This window comes from Nipponia nippon, unplaced genomic scaffold (assembly GCF_047370975.1).
Source record: "Nipponia nippon isolate SJK-2023a ecotype South Korea unplaced genomic scaffold, ASM4737097v1 scaffold_1, whole genome shotgun sequence".
Lineage (NCBI taxonomy): Eukaryota > Metazoa > Chordata > Aves > Pelecaniformes > Threskiornithidae > Nipponia > Nipponia nippon.
In genome coordinates, this window is record NW_028262290.1 from 90,608,583 (window position 1) to 90,622,169 (window position 13,587).

A 13,587-nucleotide genomic window follows, 5' to 3' on the forward strand; every position below is an offset into this window, starting at 1 on the left:
AGCCTAAGAAGTGTGAACATGAACTACATTCCTCAGTTTCTCTCTCAATTCACCCTTTTTTACAGTGGAAAATAAAAACATACACTGTGTGTTAATATACTATGGAATGGTAACAAACAGTTTAAGAAGTATGAGAAAAAATACAGCAAGTCAGTATTGTTCATTAGAACTGATGTCAAAATGCAAAATTCTGGAGAATTACAGTGGGATTTTATTTGTGTAAAAAGTGAGGAAGGAAAAAAGTTTTATTTCCCAGTTTCATTTCAAGTTAAACAAATGTAAATATTTACATATAATAGAAGTTACTGTAAAAAGTTTCTAGAAGGCATATAGCAAAAACAGACTTACCGCTTCATTATACTTCTGCTGCTGAATATATAGTCTTGTTTTCTTTAAAAAGTTGACCTGTTCAGAATCAGAAAGTGGTCTGTAAAACAATATAAAGAGATATTAACATTTCTTCTTTTCACCAGCAGTGGAAGAGGCAGAAAAAATTAACTCTGTAATAAAAAAATTACTCTGGAATGGAACATACCAAAATATTCTGAACTTCATTAGAGGTAATTAGAACTAATCCATTCCTCTACATTTATCTTCACACTTGTGTCAACACTGCCGCCGTCTAACTTATCGCAAGATCTTTGCATTAAGAGACATTTCTTTTATGTAGGTGTTCCCACCTAATACTGCTGACAATTATCTCCCTTGTGCATTATTATTGACCATTGCTCTGGACAAGAAGCACTGCACACAGAAGAATTAAGCAATTTAACTGATTTGATAGATAGTTGTAAGCAGTTTGTAAGCCTGTCAGCACAGGACGAATTGTTCAGGTTCCACAATAACAAGAGATGATACCTAACAATCTTCTCTTTGAAAAATGAGAGCTTGTCCCCTGTTACACAGGGAGCCGTTAGCAGAGGCCCCAGAGCAGGGGATAACGCAGTTACCTGGCTACACTGAGGTTAGTGATAAAAATCTCTTTGATTTTAATGAATTTGATCATCAACCTAAATAATTGGTACAATTCTTCCCTTACAGAAAGTAGCAACATGGAGAAACACGCCAGTCAACCAACCTCCACCAAACGAAGAGGGAAGGAGCCCTTTTTCCTGTACCATTATTTTTTCCCAAGTTAAGGATGGCAGCAGGCCAGAGGATCCCGGGCTTACCCTGGGCAAGCTATAAGCCACAACACAGTCACTGTCACTCTAGGCACCACAGGCAAACTATCACGGGTCACAACTTTCTGACAGCTGATGAACGCATACAGCAGTTTTCCTTCACGCCTTCCATGACGCTGCTGCGGCACAGCGTCATCTCCTCAGCATCCCCAGCACACGATGGCCCAGTTGCACACCTCCCTCCCTCGCACGTGCTCCTTCACGTGCCTCATGCACAACCACCAACTTCATGTTTCAGGCTGTGCCAAATCAGGACCGGCCCTGGGGTCTCACTCCTACCGTTTAAATCGGCAGCAATCACCTGTGTGGTCACTCAGCTGAACCAAAGGGACAGGTCTTGATCTCGCGCAATTACTGCATGGGAACGCTCATTCCCGCAGCTCCCATCAAACACTTGGGAACCACTTCTGCCTGCCACCCAGAAGCAGCGGGCACATCATCAACAATGCATACATATCATGTCTTGAGCCCTGAAACATATTAAAAGGATTCTGTGCCTGAACAATCTGAATTTTTATTACTAATAACATCCTGCTATATTATGATACTGTTCCGTTGAGTTGAAAGCACAGCAGTATTGTGCAGGAGTCTTCTAAAACACATTGGATAATAGCAACAGCAATGTATCTCACTTTTGAGAAGAATAAATGAAATAACTGTATTTAAAAAATGTTTGACTCTCTTCCATCTAGAAAAGAACCAAAGTATGGTATCTATAAATAGGTAGGAAGAGAGAAGTCCTGTGAAAAAGGAAGAAGGGAGGAAAAGATGACAACAAGGTGATGGTAAGTGTTTGATCACCTTAACTTCAGGGGGAGAACAGAGGATTTTAGAGAACAGCTGAAAAATAACAGAGTCAATGTTGGCTGCTCCTGCACCTTCAAGACATGTCCCTATGAAAGCCAACCTTACAACTGCGCAGGCCGAGGGCTACCAGCATGCAGCCAGCAAGTGGGCACCAAGGCTGATGATGACTCAAGTCAGAATCTATTCTTCAAGTGGGTGAACCAGACCCAAGTATCGCCTCAAGGAAATCCGTAACCCTCAAGTTTTGTTAAGTTTTTTGGCAGGGAAAAGGGAGCAAAACATCAAACCAAGTTGGGATTTTTCATCATGTGTGGAGATTAATAGGAAGGAAAAAAAGTATCTTAGCTTTTAGGTAAGGATTTTAAAAAATCTGGAATAAATATTAAACAGCTTTATTTAGGACTTAAATACATCCAAGATGTTCCTATGTTCGCTGTCTCATTTTTTTTTTTGTTTAACACATACCATTTTCTGTGGATTTTATCCTTGTCGTATTCAATGCAAATTTTTAATAAGCTAAAAAAGCCTTATTTTTATCTTTCACTTTATATCTCTAGTCACTTAACTACAAACCCCTTAATTATCTTTTTATTCTCAATGAATCACTTTATTATTAATGAACAATAGTCGTTACCTATTCCTTCTTAGATGACAGCATCTGGGATCTCTATACATGGATGGTGTAACAGAATAAATGGGTTTTTTAAACAGTAAAGCTTCAGTAAGTCAAATGCAGAAGGTAATTATTTTGTCAAATGGGGTTACCATTAGCAGGTGCATTGTTAATTTTCAATAGCTAACATCATACCACATATTTTACCTGACTTCCATATGCATGCTTTTCAAGATGCTGAATTTACAATTGTCTACAGACTGTTTTTGTAAAGTTTATGAATTCCACCAGAAACTAAGGGCTGTTCATATGTAACTGTATCAAAATGCGAGTTTCGCTCTGAATGCAAGGTTTGAGTGTCATCTTAGATGTATTTTGCCTCCATATTACGCAAAAGCTCGAAGAAGGGATTAGAGAAATTTTGCATCTCACACCAGACTAGAAAGAAGAGTTATCAAATATGCTGATTATTTCTTGGTTCAGGAATGGATGCAGCTCACCATAGGCAGTTTATCATCCATTGAGGACCCTGATTCACTTCCTAAAGCTGACAAAGTAGATGGGAGATTTAAAAGGAGCCCCTTGCAAGATGTAGCAGAAAGCGTACAGAGGCAAAGCTGAGCCATGAACAGAAGTGGAAAGTTGCCTATAGAAAGAACTTTAGAAATGATGGTTCTGTAAAACCTACAAGACTCATCAAACAACAAAACCACAAAGAAAATTTAAATCTGAGAAGTTACAGCTTGAACTATTCTTAGCACCACTTAATTTTAACTTAAACTATTTAAAAGGTTTTGAATAAGAGACAGATAGTGTTAGAAAAGAATAAACTGATCAGTTATTTCCCTGTGTTTTAGTATGTAACATGCCAGAGGCACTACTAGTATGCCAACGTATTCTCAAGGTCACTTAATGCACACATCCATGCAATTAATATTAATGAAGTGAATTTACTGATCATTATTAGAAAGATTCCGAACTCTATAAAGAAAACTGTTATATGCGCATACGCTCTTCCCAGCTACCCATCACCAAAATCCAATTCTACCAAATTGAAGATGAATAGTCTTGACTAGTAAAATCAAAAGTCTTTTTCCATAACACAAAAATACCTGTCCTATTAATTAACAAACACACACAGAGAATTCAGTCAGTGGACTCAACTCTGTCCTCCTGTTCTTGTCTTGAAAGTATTGTAAAACAGGCTGTATAGTGTAGTACTCTGAAGTTAAACGTAAAAAGAAAAACCAAGAACTCTATGGTCACTTATATTATAAACATATGCATTCACAATATCATCAGGACTCTAAAGACTTACGATTACCTTCTTCACAGGAAATGATGGTGGTTCTAGAAGAGTAATTTTGTTTTTCACAATGGCTATCAGAGATTAACCTTCTAGTTCCAGACACAAGTCACAGGTTCATCCATGAATAAACGTAATTAATTCTGAAACAAAACTATTGGGCTAATTGTGCAAGTGCTTGTAAACTATCCCTTCTGAGGTGTTAGCTACTGTTGTCATAAGCATACCTGACAAAATTAGTCTGTCCAACACTTCATTCACGCTTCATATAAGCTATTTGACAGCCCTAACAAGACTGTGATGAAGTACGTTCACCATAGCAATGTCAAGGGGACCTCTCTTTGGTCAATGAGTCTTGTTTATCATCACACTACAGAAGTTACCATCCCCAACGGCACAGGTAGCATGCTGCAGTCAAATAATGACATAAAAATCTTGGAACAGAAGATGTCTTGCAAATACATCTGTATCCACCACTGCTAGTTTGTTAATTTTATTATGCTTGGTTATTTGGGTAGTGATTTATAGTCATTTTATTGTATACTAAGTTTTCCAGAATTCTACTATAAAAAGTAACCCCTTAGGATCTATAGTAGTTTAACACTTAAAATGCTGCAGATTTAATAATGAAAGTCAAGGAAGCGTCACAGACTTGCAGATGCAACGTACAAAGAGAAAGGCTGAGATCTTTGCCTAGCTCACTGTCAGATGAAAATAAATTTTTTTCAGCTGCTTTGCTCTACACACACACACATCCCTGTATGTAAAAATGATAGACTACTCGCGCTTGAGAACTTACTTTCTTGCAGGAGGACTCAATAATCTCTTTAACATAAACTCCATGTACCTGACCATTGTCAGCTCATGCACATCTACACCATTCTATCACTGCCTTTTCATACTCTCCACTAGAAAAACAAAACAAAACTGTGCATCCCATACCCCTCTGAGAGCAGCAAGATTTGCAGAAGACGTAGTGATCACGTTTCTATGACCCATATCCACCAGCAGCAGCAAATCAGCAGCAGCTGCTCAGCAGACTTGAGACTTCTGAATTTTCATATTGGCTGTTGGGAGATAAGGAGAAAAGGACCAACTCCTCCTGTTCATTCAAAACTGAACAAGCTAGAGGATAAGGATATACATACCTTGAACCTCATGATAGCCACAACAAGGCAGGGCAAGGCCATCTGAATAAAGCCTGCTAGGATTTTGTATGGGTCAGCTTCTCCCGAACACCACATAAGGCAGAAAGGCAGACCTTCCCACTTCCTTTGCTATGATATTTCTAACTTCAAAACGGTTGGCAGTGAAAGAGGCATCAGCCTGCCACTGTCCAAACAACTCCAGCGACCTCTTCTGCCAAAAGGCAGAGCAGCCACAGGTTCTTGTTCTCTTCTCCAGAAAGATGATCCATGGCATCTTGGTAACTTGCAACTTGAAAGAAATCCCACGAGTTAACATTGCCCATCTCGCCATGAAGCTCTTCCACTGGCACCACCCCACCAAGCAGCCCAGGCCTCTGCCGCCCACCCCTGCCCTCCTGCAGGGAGGGCACTGAGGGGGGCAGGCGCCAGTGCCTCTCTGCTCTCACCACGGGGGAAAACTGCCAGCAACAGAAGCAGCTGAACATGTTCAAACTCCGTTTGCCACCCATCCCTCTGCGAGAGGGCCATACTAAGGAGCAAAGATCGCTTCCAGTCCAGCAATTCTGCAATCAGCTGAAGTAGTACTTATAGGACCCACTATTACTGCTTTGATCCACATCACCGCTGCTGGCAAAATGGCATCTTGAAAGTACAGATGTAAGACTGGCCTGATGTTTTTGCAGGGCTGCTATTCAAAAGTTATACAAATAATTGAACAACACTTTTTTCAAACCCTTTTTCAGAGTAGCAACAGGTTTCACAAACAAAGCCAGTCTCCCATGAGAGCTGCCTTCAAACGTTCCCACCGTGCAACAGAGACAGCACCTCAGAAAGCAGCAGGCGGGTAATGGGAAAGTAGAGACACAGATGTTGCACTGAACACTATTAATTTAGCAGAAATATGATTGCATGCTTATGCCTGCTCCACATCAAATTCACACCGGTTAGCAACCCATGAGTGCAGAGATTTGATATTAATGATAGAGAAATCATAAACTAGCCTAACTTCATTGTTTTATCGTTTCTTTTGAAGGTATGGTGCATAGCCTTGTAGGAGCAGAATGAAATGCACAATATAGAACCTTTCCACTTCTCCATCAACAGCAGAGAATCATCAGAAAGAAAGTGAATGGCAAGCGATGCAAAGTCATTAGTTCATTCAGCAAAACGTGGAAAAATCGACCAAATAAATATTTCAAAAATCGAAGTCTGGAACCATGATGTTTACTTTCTGTTGAACTTGCTGTGCAGTACAGAGTACACGATGCTACTAGGGGCAATGATCAGGAAAAAAATGCATTACGGTTCTATGGACTTTACCAAATTACATATTTACACGGATTTTAATAGCCAGAAGCCGATTTTTCCCATTTTTAAAATGTGTTCAATTCCAGTTCTTTAGATGTGTCTACTGAAGAGAAAGAATTGTTTTACTGTATCTGCCAAAGACAGTCCTTTGCATATGTTTTGGTTTTCATCAAAGAGTGAAGTTTCAAAGATCAAATGATTTGGTGGGTAACTCAGTGATCTTTAATCTGTTTAGATGGCCTCAATTTTAACTGTTTACTAAAATATTTTCAGGTAAGCTACTAAAACAGGCAAGTCCTACAAAACTTTATTTTCATAATTCAGAAGCAAGATGCACATAGTTTACAGATAAAAAAAAATACAGCAATGTTTTTAGTGTGCTAAAGCTGTGCTTTTTTAAAGAAAAGGTACTCCACATAAACCTACACTAAATGGTTTATTACAGATGTTTAAAGCCCAGGACCCTCAATATTCCCTTTCCTGACTTCATCTACTCTCTTTTCTCCTGCTGTTCTGCTACCAGGAGTTTCAGTCTTGGAGTGTCTACGTTTCAAGGGGGTTTTTGTGTTTCTGGATTATCTGACTACTGTGTTAGATTGTAAATCAGTCAGTCCAGCTGTAGCTTTGTACTCAGTTACCTTTGCAACCTTTTTACTTTTAAGCAGCATTAAAAAGCACCGCTGCATGCATCAGGCACTCCAAAAGAAAGAAAAGGAGTAAGAAAGTCAATAACAGGCTCCTGTTTTAAGTTCTGAGGTTTTTGTTCTTTAAAGCATAAAGAAATGAAGGGAGGGGACACACACTTCCACAGGCCAAAGATCGCAAAAACCATCTTTACTCACATATTGCAAAAACCTACCAGTACACGTATGTTTTTGTATTCAGATTTGCAAACATGCAAAGGAGGAAACAGCAGGACATCAGAGAAAACGCAGGAAGTGGTCTGACTGCTAATGGTCTAATCCTGGACTGTCAAGTCCTAGGAATTAAAATAGCCTTTTAATTTCCACAAATCAGCATCCCTGATGTAGTATATTTGCATATTCAACAGCAAAGTGCCTTAGGATATTTATGTAAATCCTTTAGATAGCAGAGATGAGAGAAAAAGGAGCCGGCAAGCTACCTGCCAGCTGCCAATTCACTGAACAGAGAGAAACAATTAAGATAACTGGGCTGCACACAGCAGATTTTTGCATGCAAACTACTACGGCGAGAGCTGCGGACAACCAGAGGCCAGGAGGGAGGAGGCCACGCTCTGAAGCGGTCCCTCCGGCCTGCTCAAAGCCGAACAGAGAAGCTGGATGCAGGGATCTAGCAGGGGCAGGGGTTTTGCCTGAAGAGGCAGAAGGACATGATGCAGCAGCCTTGAGAAGGGAAACGGCTTAACAAGGAAGATGAAGATCTTTGCAGGAAGGGAAATGCACCGTTTTTAGTCTCTGCAATTTCAGTACTGCAGGGGACACGTGCTGACTCTAAATAACAACACCCTACCTATGCAGCAAGTCAGCCCTTGCTTCTGCAAAATGTATGATAACTTATGTCATACACCAAGCTGGATCTAGATATCTGCAGTGTTGTGGATATGTAGCGTTGTGCCACGGGTCCTCTTCTGCTCCCTGATCCTACATGCCAAACCTAAACTGCAGCAACCATTTTCCAACCAGTTGCATCCAGAGCAGGCAGCATGTGCTATGTTTGGGCAGGTACCTAATAGCAGGGCGCCATGGCTTCCAAAACACAGGTTTGGGCAGGCCCCCCGTACTAATCCTGACCAGGAGACCATCGTACATGAAGGAGCCGGTGATCCACGTAACAGTGAACCTGAGTAGGCTCAGGCCTGTGCTGCCTGTCCAGCGTGACTTCAGGCTGTGTTGCACAAATCCCTGGCCGCAGGACAAACCCAGCCAGCTTGTAGCAACCGAGGAGCCTGCAGGCAGCTCCCACTCCCTACTGGTGATCACGCTGCCTGCCTGTCCTCATATTTATCTAGAAGTGCAGCAAGAAGTTCTCATGGGAACCTCCATTCTGCTTGACAGTAGAAATGATTACTAGAGTTGATTTCTTGCAAGAAAATCATATAATAGCTTGAATGACCAAAAAGAGGGAACCTCTCCACAGACAGGATCTGTGCAGCACCATGGGAAAACCCATCCGGGCTCCGTCTGATGCTGCACAAATGCAGGGTACCCAGCATCTGAAGGGATGTACAATTTACTTGCTATCTATATGCTTCATTTTGTTTTAGCTTATTAAAACAGCTATTTTATTAAGCTATTTGTTATCAGGCCTTTCTTATTGAGATCCAGAAAGAGCCCTGCACTGTCTCTCTTACCACATGCCCCAGTGCAGAACATCCTCTGCCCATCCCATCCCACCACCTGCCTCTACACCCTCCCTCACGCTTACTGCATGAAGCCTCACAAGTTACAAGAAAAGGACAAAGGGATTTATGCAAGGAAACAGAGAAATATACATAAATCTTGTGATATTTTATCTTATACATTAGCCTCTTAGCTCCTTCTAAAGACCTTACCTACTTCCTACTTGATAGTAAATCCAATTATGCCTGGTCCTCCTGCGCAGAAGCTGCTGCCAGTAAGCTTTTCATGTACAAACTAAAAGCTCCTGAGTGCACTGCTGAAACTTGAGACCAGCAGGATGCCTGCTTTCTAAGAGGATTGCATCCTCCCTGAGCAGCGTTTAACAGAGTGCTTCAGACACAGCCCATTCACTGAAAGAGAAGCTGACGTTTTTGCCAAAGAACAGGCATTTTATAGTGCAGGCATTGATTTCTCCCTAAAGAGATAATACATCTACTATTCAATCAGTTTTTTTAAAAAAAATAATATGAAGCCATTATTTCCATTTGAGCACTTTTGTCTCTACAGCACTGCATGTCTATTTTTTGTTCACATGTATATACACAGGTTCTGGAAGCCAAGGGTGGAGGGGAGAGGGCTGTCAGTCTGCCTCCCCGACACCAACAGGCTAAAGATGCCCACGCTGGCCTGCTTGTACCAGCTGCCCCAGAAGCAGCCTGATGCCTAGACTCCTACCTGGTAACACAGTGGGGACAAAGTAGAGAAAGGAAAAAGCTGGCTGCCTTTCCAGGGTTCACTAGAAGTTGACAGAAGCTGCTGTCCCTCATTCTTGACCACAGCATAAAGGAGCTGAAATGTCTCCCAGATAAATCAGTGCCTCTGCTAAATCAAAGTTCCTCTGGAGACACAAAGTATTCAGACAAATGGACAGGGAGAGTAACCACTGTTGCAAATACCCTTCCCTACTGCAATAGCTTCACTCTTTGCTCCCGACATTCAAACCTTAATGTTTGCTCTTGCAATGCATGTATCACAAATACCTCGCATACTACCATTTATTGAGATAAATGCCATTCATCTAAACAAAATAAGAACAGGATGCTTCAAAGGATGTACTATGTTTACTGACATCTTAAGGGAGCCCTACCCCACTTAATGGTGGAGGAGAAATCGCTTGTTTCACTTTGTTCCAAATGTCAACTTTGTAGAAATATCTATTATTTAAATTTTGAAAGGCCATCAGACAGAGGGAACAATGTAGTGCTGTATCTCCAGTCATCAGAGAAAGGAAGAAAAGAGAGGTATTTGTGCATATGGCATTTCTTTGAAGTTGCTGTACATCTTCAAAGACACTCTACATTACGAAAGAGCTATTTTCTTTTCTATCACCATGATGAGTAATTATGTGGAGAGAGTCTATATGATTGATCTTCCTTGCATCAAATCCATGCAAATGTTTAAGGGAGTTATATCTCAGTTCATACTGGAGGGCAGAGTGAGTTACATTTTCATATGGTGAGGGAGAGGCACATTTTTATTTAATAGCTGTACACTGTGCATTAAAAATGCAGCAACTTTCTATATAACTATGCAAGTTATAACTTGATTATACATACAAAAGTATTTTTTTGGGATGATTAAAATACAGTATTCAAACAATTAAGTTACTTTATAAATGTAGCATCAAGATGGTATGGGATTTTTCATATATGAGAAGATACAAACTTGACTTTAAATAAGATACTTAAACTGTTTCCTGCTAAAAAACAAAACAAAACCAATAAAAAAACCAACTTACTGATATAAACTTCAAGACATTAAACAAAAAAGCACAGCTAGTGGAAAGCAAGCACTTATAATTCAGCTGCTCATCTCTTGGTTTTTTGTATACGGTGGTTCTTAAACTACCGCCATCTTATTGTGAGGCGCCAGAATCTGAACAGCTGGGTATCTTAAATCTCCTGTACCTGTTGGGATAATCAAATTGCATTAATTGGTTAAGAGGATTTTAGTGCAACACTGATGTCCCATCTACTCACCTCACTACACTGTCCCCCTGCTACTCCTTGTAGGATTACTTTCACAGCCCAGAGATGCCAGCTTTGGGAGTCCTTTTACAACAGTAGCATCTGGCCCCTTGGCACACTCTTCTTTGAACTGTGCCAGCTCGGCAGTTGCCTTAAGGTACATCAAATCGTCAGAAAGCTAATAAGATAGTTCACTATCCTGGACATCAGTTTTCCTCTGTTAGCCGTCTTCAGATTTGTCCTCACTCTTCCTTCAAAGCACCTGGCATCTTGGTACCTGTTTTTCTTACACATAAAGGTAAAAGCATTGTGCCTATGTCTCAGAATCCTGGTAAGAAAAGCCTCTGATTTCGCTAAGCAAATAGTTTTTGAAAACATGTCTTTCATAGCTGGGAAAAAAAAGGTAGGAGTGGAAGGAAGTGGTAAGGACACTCATTTCAGACATTAAATCCCTTCAAGTATCCCACTGGAACTGTAGATAAGCATTCTAAACAAGTATTCAATATCAGCAAGGGACACTGTTCTGCTCCTGTGCATTCATTCCCCTGGGGTGGGCTGTGCACCTTGCCTTGCAGAATCAGCAGACACTTGCAGCTGAGCTCTTTCTGAAATGTATTCTCAACAGTTCCACAGGTAGCCTCAAGATACGCTTTTACACAGATTTGTTCTTTGATGAAGGCACTTTGACAAAATGAAAATGGCATTACTGGCAGTCAGACACATCCCTATTAATAGATACAGCTATCCAAATTCTAACCTGCCTCAAACCTGGTCAAGTAAACACTACTGAAGTTTCTATCACACAACACAATGATCAGCTTTATCCTCCTCCTCATCATTATACACCTGACAGATGGATTTCAGAGAGAAATGCAATTTAGATCCAAGTAGGAAAGGGCACACATCTAATGGCCTCCTTCATTCCCCGTCCATTGTGCCAACCACGCTTCTACTTGGGATGAGATTCCCTGTGGAAATCAGAAGCCTTATATCAATTCAAAATACTTTCTCTGTTTGCAACATTGTGTAAATAAGGAGTAAAAATAGGCTTGTAATACATATATAGGAACTAGCTTAATGCTTTTGGTGCAATATATTCAACATATAACTCAAACACTAGTTTTTAAGTCATTGCATCTGAAGGTCATGAACAGTTTTCTAGTCACTCAGTAATAAAATACCTGAAATTCAAGCTCGGAAACAGGATTTTCCCCTCAGAATATTAAAACAAACTTTTTAATGCTATTTCTGGCTGAAAAATTAAGCCGAGGTTTTTGTTAAGTTGTAGTTTCTATGGAATACATTATTTGTGAACGTATCCCCCCCCCCCCCCAAGATAAATACATCTTCAATAGTAATTGTATCAACTTCTCTGAAACCAGAATGTCTCAATCTGAAATTTGAGATTCAGATCTCTTCTGAAACTCATATCTACATTTCTGTTACATAGACTTCATTCAATTACAGCATTTAATTTAAATAATATAAGAAAGGCAGTTCTTACAGATATCTTTGTTCATTTTCAGGTTGTCAAGATGCTGAAATATACATAAAATCTATAATATTCCAAAACAAAATATTTAGATTTTCGATTTCTACATAACTTGATGGTCCCAAGCACTTCAGACATGAATTACGCTTCACTAACCTCCAATAAAACAGGAAGGAATAAAGCATTATGCTGGAGCACACACTTTCTGAGCTTCAAGTTACAGATTTCAGGCACCAGGAAGATTAAAAAAGGATATAACTCCTTTGTCTAACAACTGAAATCAATGAACAGTGGTGGAAGAAACTATTCGTGTCTGAATGAAAGGACAGTAGTGCCTAGTGAAAACACAGCACAGAACCGTACTCAGCTGCAGCAGTGGACAAGGCCAACCACAGATTAACAGACATTAGTGGGCAAACCTGCCATTAAACCTGGGCTGACAAGTCCAAATAGCACATAGCTGTGCAGAAATGCAATCTCCATACCACTACCAATTACTCTGAAACATAGCACAGTATACCAAGAGATCTCTTGCTCCAGACACAGATCCCCAACTTTGCCTTTTTAACTTCTGAAAAAGGTAGAGTAACCGTACCCTTCTATACCCTTTTATCTACCACCAAGAAACCAGTGTCGCAGTAAAGCCAGCAAAAGGGGATACATGCCTTTCCCTCAGCGTCTCACTCTGATTCAAGCAAAATTTGTTTGGAGAACTGATGAGGGTTGCCTTACACTAATGCATCAGATCACAACCTGCTCAGGCTCGTGTTCACTGCTCACACAGTCACCTCCATGTGAAGGAGGGGACAGATCTGTAGACAGCTCATGTCTAAAACTACCTCAGGTTTTCCTTCAGTTCCTGCAAGCTGGAGCACTAGGAAGTTACTCATCTGCTTAAAAATAAGTTGGTGTTCAACAACTTCATCCCAACTATTAGTAACTGGTTGGACAAGGCCCCTTGGTAGCTTCCCGGACATGGGCCAAGTTTTGAAAGTCAAGGAAAGTGGTGAAGACTAATTAGAATCTGGCCAAACTCTGTCCCCCCCTGAACACAGTGGATGAGTATTTGCATGAATGTGTGACCATCTGTGGTATGAACCTTTTTCTGTCTTCCTAGAGTGAAGATAAACAGTATAATCTTGAGAAACCAAAGAAAGTCTTTACCCATACAACATGCAAGCATAGGCACCTTTTGTAAGGTAATTCACACATCCAAGGAACTATCTTGGTCTCATACAAAAACCTTTTCTGGAAGGACCATTAACGCAAAATCTGATTCAGAAAAGTTTTAAGAATACCTAAAGAAAGTAAAATAAATTTATTTTTGCAACGGACTATGACAAAGTAACATGTTCATACCAAGTTTTAGTCATATTTTCAA

At 40.3% G+C, this 13,587-nt stretch overlaps 1 protein-coding gene across 14 annotated transcripts in view; it reads right to left on the bottom strand.

Moving 5' to 3' along the window:
• PIGN (phosphatidylinositol glycan anchor biosynthesis class N) overlaps positions 1 to 13,587 on the bottom strand; it is a 112,374-nt gene that overhangs the window by 45,766 nt on the left and 53,021 nt on the right. For all 14 annotated transcript variants that reach the window (XR_015705657.1, XM_087761687.1, XM_087761707.1 and 11 more), the window contains exon 13: positions 349 to 427. Coding sequence is in view for 13 of the 14 variants with exons in the window: in XM_087761687.1 (XP_087617813.1) it covers positions 349 to 427 (79 nt within the window). In the remaining variant the exon portion in view is untranslated. The remainder of the gene's footprint in view (positions 1 to 348; positions 428 to 13,587) is intronic.